General features: G+C 35.6%; 1 protein-coding gene across 8 annotated transcripts; it reads right to left on the reverse strand.

Moving 5' to 3' along the window:
- Positions 1-651: 651 nt before the first annotated feature.
- Positions 652-5,774, reverse strand: LOC140863129 (methionine aminopeptidase 1D, chloroplastic/mitochondrial). 8 transcript variants are annotated; one of them, XM_073266309.1, is made up of 10 exons: positions 5,587-5,774; positions 4,444-4,513; positions 3,432-3,657; positions 3,145-3,306; positions 3,015-3,056; positions 2,375-2,446; positions 2,110-2,189; positions 1,691-1,788; positions 1,465-1,512; positions 652-1,107 (listed from the first exon to the last, which is right to left on the reverse strand). In XM_073266309.1, exons 1-10 carry the CDS (start codon positions 5,705-5,707, stop codon positions 962-964), a joined length of 1,065 nt encoding a protein of 354 aa, XP_073122410.1. In that variant the 5' UTR covers positions 5,708-5,774; the 3' UTR covers positions 652-961. The 8 variants fall into 8 exon arrangements, 7 of the variants coding, with proteins under 7 accessions (XP_073122410.1, XP_073122409.1, XP_073122412.1 ...); XM_073266308.1 differs by having other exon boundaries at positions 3,432-3,660; XM_073266311.1 differs by having other exon boundaries at positions 5,583-5,760.
- Positions 5,775-6,000: the final 226 nt, after the last annotated feature.

Raw genomic sequence — 6,000 nt, forward strand, 5'->3', positions numbered from 1 at the left:
ATAACCTCTCAAAATTCTGTATGATGGGAGGGAAAGTTACCCTATGGTTTACAAGATAGTTATAACAGTTAGTTTGTTACAAAAGTTAAGTGCATTGTTATATAGTAAAAGTTAACTACTCGATTGTAAGAATGCAAAACATACTTGTATTAGTGATCATTCAATTGCAAATATAGTGAAATTTCTCTATGAATTTTTGTTCTTTTCCTTTTTCTATCTTAGTTCTTGGAGGTTGAGTACCTCGAATTAGTTATCTTATCATATGGTATCCTCGTTGCTTTTTCGAATCGCTGAATTCTTGACTCGTTTACTTGCTTACGTAATGGAACAAACGCAAGCAATAAATTTTGACAAAATTCAGTCAAATCTAAGCCATGCTGCAAGAATATTAATTACATCAAAGTTCATGTTAATTATACATAATATTGTGAATAAATCATAAATTTTTGTCTATAGTAAATGAGTCTTTAGCCATTTCATCCATTTCTGTTTAACAAAATCGCCATCATTAAACTAACAACAAAAAGCAAATATTAAAAATACGAAACATAAAACAAAATAAACTTATTTAAAAAAAAAAAAAAAAAATTTAACACAGAAATATTTCAATCAAATTAATTAATACATAAAATAATAACAATATTACAGAGATGTGTTAATTCCACACAAATTGTTACTATATACGAAAGAATATTCCATTTTTGCATGTAATTTTCTCATAATACAAATTTGAGCTGGTATGATACATTGGATGGGCCAGTCAAAACTAACACGAGCAACAGATTCCAAGAGCAATATAATGCAATTACAATTGTGGCTTCATTGCTTTCAAACAATGTTACCATGCTTTCTCCGAGAAACTTAGGAAAGCAAAGAATGCAATACACATGAATGAATCAATGTTTCAGATTCTGGATTCACCTGTATGGGGACTCTGTTTCACAACGACCATAACTAGCAGCTAACACTTGGTGAGTATCTCAGCTCCATCTGTGGTTATTAAAATGGTGTGTTCAAACTGAGCAGAAAGGCTCCCATCCTCTGTGACGACGGTCCAATTATCGTTCCACATTTTCGGATGGATGCTTCCGATCGTCAGCATTGGTTCTGAGAACGGACGACGGGATACAACAAAATGTTAAATTATGGGCGATGAATATCAGTGTTCAACGGCAAAAATAAGAACCATGTGAAATGAAATCCCACAATCTCAGTTTCACAGCACGAGACTGGTGTGATAAGATTATTGGTGCTTTAAACTACTCTGTGGGGGAAAAAAACATCATGGTGATTTGCGCGACAGCTCTTTTCAACAGATTAAGAATAGCAATGCAACATCATTCGTGGATACAAGTCAAAAAACTTGAATGCGTTCATTAGATTTCCCACTATATTTGACAGGAAGGAATGGAATCAATGCACGGTAATGGTGTATACATGGTGGACTAGGAAAAAAAAAATTACCAATGGTGAAAGTTTGGTTTAGCACCATCTTTCCGCGTCCATTATTCCCTAGAAAAACAATGTCAGTTAAGCCAATTAAAATGTAACAAACATGATCAATACACACTAATCTTTTGTAAAAGAGGTTTCACAAGTCCCTCGATTATTTGCATCTTAAAATCATATTGACAAATGACAAGGTTGGAAATATGATAAAAATTGAAATGGGAATAGGTCGTGGAATTACTGTAATGGAGGACTATAGGATCACTATGAAAAACCTGTCCAACTCCATGGCCAACGAACTGCTCAACAACCCCATAGCGATGCTTATCTGCATGGTCACTTTAAGGATAACATTAATGTTTAGGCTATGTTCTGGCAAAACTCATCGGTGCAGTGAGATTAACAAATTGAAGTGAGTATACCAAAAAAAATTACAACTTCTGAAATTTATGTTCCAGATAGACAAAGATGGGTACACAACTGCTACAATATAAATTTATAATGACATCAGTTAAATGCATATACATGTGTACAGAATACACAAATGCGACTTACGTTTTTCACCTAAAAATATATAGATAATGTTACTGATCATATAAATGTAAAAATTACAGCCACTGTAAATACGTGAGGAGAAAGGGACTTCAGCTAATGCCTTACTGTATTGTCTTGCCAATTTTGTTAAGTTCCACTCCTGGAGCACATATTGATATTGCTTTGTCGAGACATTCTTTAGTTACCTAGGAAAATAAAATTACTCTTTGAAAAAGAGAGAGAGGGAAAATTTTAAAATCATAGCAAACTGCTGAATCATCAAAATGCATTATAACTTAACATGATAATAGCCTGGGGGAGTAAATAATCAAAGACGATTCAACAATACAGAAAATGAACGAAAGGAGTTCAGCTATTCAGAAAATAATACCTTTACTAAGTTCCTGGCACCCTCATCAACGTCTCCAACAAAATATGTTGCAGATGTATCACCATGATAACCCTGAAAATCATGATAGGTAGAGTGAAAGATGTAGTTAAAATCCACAGAGAAATCAAGGAATTTACAGAATAAGCTACATAAAAGTGTTAATAAAAAACTCGCATAAAAATATTTAAACGACGAAATATCAGTGATTCACATACTTCACAATTTACGAAAGGTCGAGGAATAACTTCGAATAGGACAGTAAAAGAGCATCTTTATCATATAATAAAATTGATTTGCAAAGGCGATTAAAGCATGCATTCATCTTGATCAATCACCTCAATATTGCAAATGTCATCTTTTTATTAATGCAGTATTAGTAGTACATATATGATATAACATAATATGAAGTACATTGCTACTTTTTGTAGATGAAAAATGATCAGTTTTGGTCTAAATTTTATGAAACAGCAAATGACATATAATTAACAAACTATAATAATTTCCACTTTCAAAATATACTAGGAAGTCAGTTTGCCATTGAGAGGCATATATGAATGGTAACAGCTATTTCAGAAGCAAGGATAGTCCTTAGGCCACAGATGAAAACAAATTGAAATATTGTCAACGAAGAACTGCTTACATTAAGATACACTGTAACATCGATATTGATAATGTCACCATCCTGAAAAGACAACATAACATAGCGATCTTTAAATGATGAAATCGTGAAAGAAACTACAACGTAATAGGAAAGGTTAAGAATTACAAACCTCAAGTGCACGAGAATCTGGGATTCCATGGCAGATGCATTCATTTACGGATGTGCATACACTTTTGGGAAAGCCACCATAACCAAGGGGAGAGGGATAAGCTCCATTGTCGATGATCATTTGATGAACTGCTAAGTCTATTTCATCTGTTGTGATGCCTGGCTGCCGGGATAAGTAAAATACAATTTTGAAAATACATTAGTTAAAATCTATATTTTTGTGCATGAATATAACATCTCAGCTCAAACAAACAAACACAAACAACACTAATTATAAGGGAAATCCACCTTCACTAAAGTCCCAGCATACTGAAGAACCTGGGCAGCAAGCCTTCCCGAAGCTCTCATGCACTCTATGCCCTTCTCATCATGCACTTCAGGCCCACTTGCAATGCCAGGTGGTTTCTTAGATCTGACATATGGTGGTGTTTGTATGTGATCAGGGACTGACCGTCTTGGAGAAACTTTCCCAGGCTTTAAACATTTCCTTGTGCTATACGTGGATTCTTCCGAACTTCTGTCAGGAGAAGTGAAAAGAAATCAGCCACATGTGTGTAAACAGATGCAAAAATGGAGGATGCAAATAAGATCATGAATCCTTTGTTCAATGATTACTTGAGCCACTTATAGATAACACAACTTCAAAATTAGAAAACCCTGCTATCTGTTTCAGAAAAGAGCCCAAAGAAATCAGGTCCTTGTAATCTATATCCATCTTCTAGAGCAGAAAATAGAGCACTAAAACTCACTACAGTCTCATCAACCATATATTCGAAGCAAATGCAGTCTAACCTATAAGTTCTCCTTGGGTTTATACTGCCAATTGATGGATTTATCTAAAAGTAAGAAGCGATTTTTTTTAAACATCTAATAAGAAAGTGCTCAAGCAAAATGTCCATATTTTATAGGGATGGAAAGTATTTCCATAAACCCAGGCCCCAGCATGTTAATCACCAACTTGCACTTAGATAAAGGATTGTTGCTGGTTGGAGATAGGTATAGAGCTCCTCCTTTTCTTCTTATCTTAAGAGCATTCCTCCTATCTTTCAATGGCTTTCACCGCCACGATTTCCCAGTCCTTCCTACTAGTGTGTTTTCTTGGTCGTAGAGCCACTTTAGTAATCAGGTGGCACAAAGTCAAAACACAAATTCTTTAACCCCAAATCAAAAGGAATGAAAACTCACAGAGTATGACGTGTCTATGGAATATAACAAGATGGAGTAGTCAAATAAAAGAATGAAATGCACACTCGTAACGGGACCAAACATGGTTGTTTATGCCAACAAACAGAATGCATACCTTCGATTAAACAACAAATTTGTGATTCCAGAAAATGTTCTAGATATTTCCATTGAAACATGGCTTCTACCTGTTTGAACATAAGAATTTAATTAATCAACCTTGAAAAAGAATACCTTTACAGGAACAAGATTCTTGATAAAGATAGAGAAAAAGAGGCAGCTACATGTGTCAGTTTCATATAATGCAAATTTTACCCCATCTTGCAGGCAACAATTGAATACCAAAACAATAAATAAGCATGACAGCGGTGGAGACCGTAAAATGATGAAGAAAATTAGATCCATGAGTAGATGTATTGAATATACGAATGAAAGAATCATCGAGATATAGACCCACACGAAGATTTAGAGATACACTCTAGATAAATGCAGTAACCCAATCTGTGTTGTGGGTTTAGGCAGGGGTATAAGTTGAATTGAATCAGCTGCTTGACTCGAGCTTGATTAATAATGAGCTTGAGCTTTTACATGATTGCTAGGAAACTAATGAGCTCACTCACGAGCCTCTTAAACCATTATGATTTATTGACCATATACTATATAATATGTATTTCATCCAAGTATTACAACAATAAAACCAACGAATTAATATTCAAATGCCTTTGTTGAAAGCTTTATCCAAGCTTCTACTCGCAGTAAAATGTGAACTGCCTCTATTCCGAATAAAATCAACCATCCACTAACAAAATGTATGATACCTCCACCGTAATTGATTTTGAATCAAATCAATTTTAAACTAATACAACGATTCCTTCCAGCTCCAACACAAAATTCATTAGCTCAAATATCTATCAAAGCTCAACTAGTTTAAGCACCATGTTCCGGGCTTGAAGGGGAACCAAATCACCAATGAGTTAAGGGACAAGTTAATCTACTCCGAGGGCTAAAGCATGTCAATTTCTATATAATCCACCTTGCTCTCCTCCCCCTCACTTCTTCTGGTTCAAATTGAATACAGTTTTCCATCTACTCAAATTCAAGCCACCCATTTCAAAACATCCATACGGACACAAGATCAACATACAAGTAAAGCATCCACTCCGAGGTTCCAAACCAATACAATCCACAGCCATGTGAAAACACAGCCAACAGAAATAATTAATCAAATTCAGCTTCATATTAGAACGTATAGCGAGCAAACCTGGGTTGAAACGGAGGAGCCGATGAACTGAAGCAGCATAAATCAATGGAAGGTAGCGGCGGTCTCCGAGGAAGGAGGAGAATAAACGGGGTTGAAACTGAATCGGAGTGCCAGCCACCATTCCGCCTCGCTTCTCACCTCTATCCGCGGGATGATGCTGTTCTCGTTTCCCAGTCCACAGTGTCGTGTGTAATAAAACGCGCTTATGGCCCAAATTGCAGGAATTATGGATAATATTATCGTATGGATCGAAAATTTTGATAAAGTCGCATTTTGCTTTTTTTTCTTTCTTTGCAAGTAGTGGGCTTGTTATGGGCCTTGATTTGGGTATCGTTTTGATGAGCCTGTTGGAAATCTTGCGGCCCATATATGGCCATAAAGTGCCACACGCCAATGTTCATGATTGAGTTCTTG

Source organism: Henckelia pumila, chromosome 4, assembly GCF_033568475.1.
Source record: "Henckelia pumila isolate YLH828 chromosome 4, ASM3356847v2, whole genome shotgun sequence".
Taxonomy (NCBI): domain Eukaryota; kingdom Viridiplantae; phylum Streptophyta; class Magnoliopsida; order Lamiales; family Gesneriaceae; genus Henckelia; species Henckelia pumila.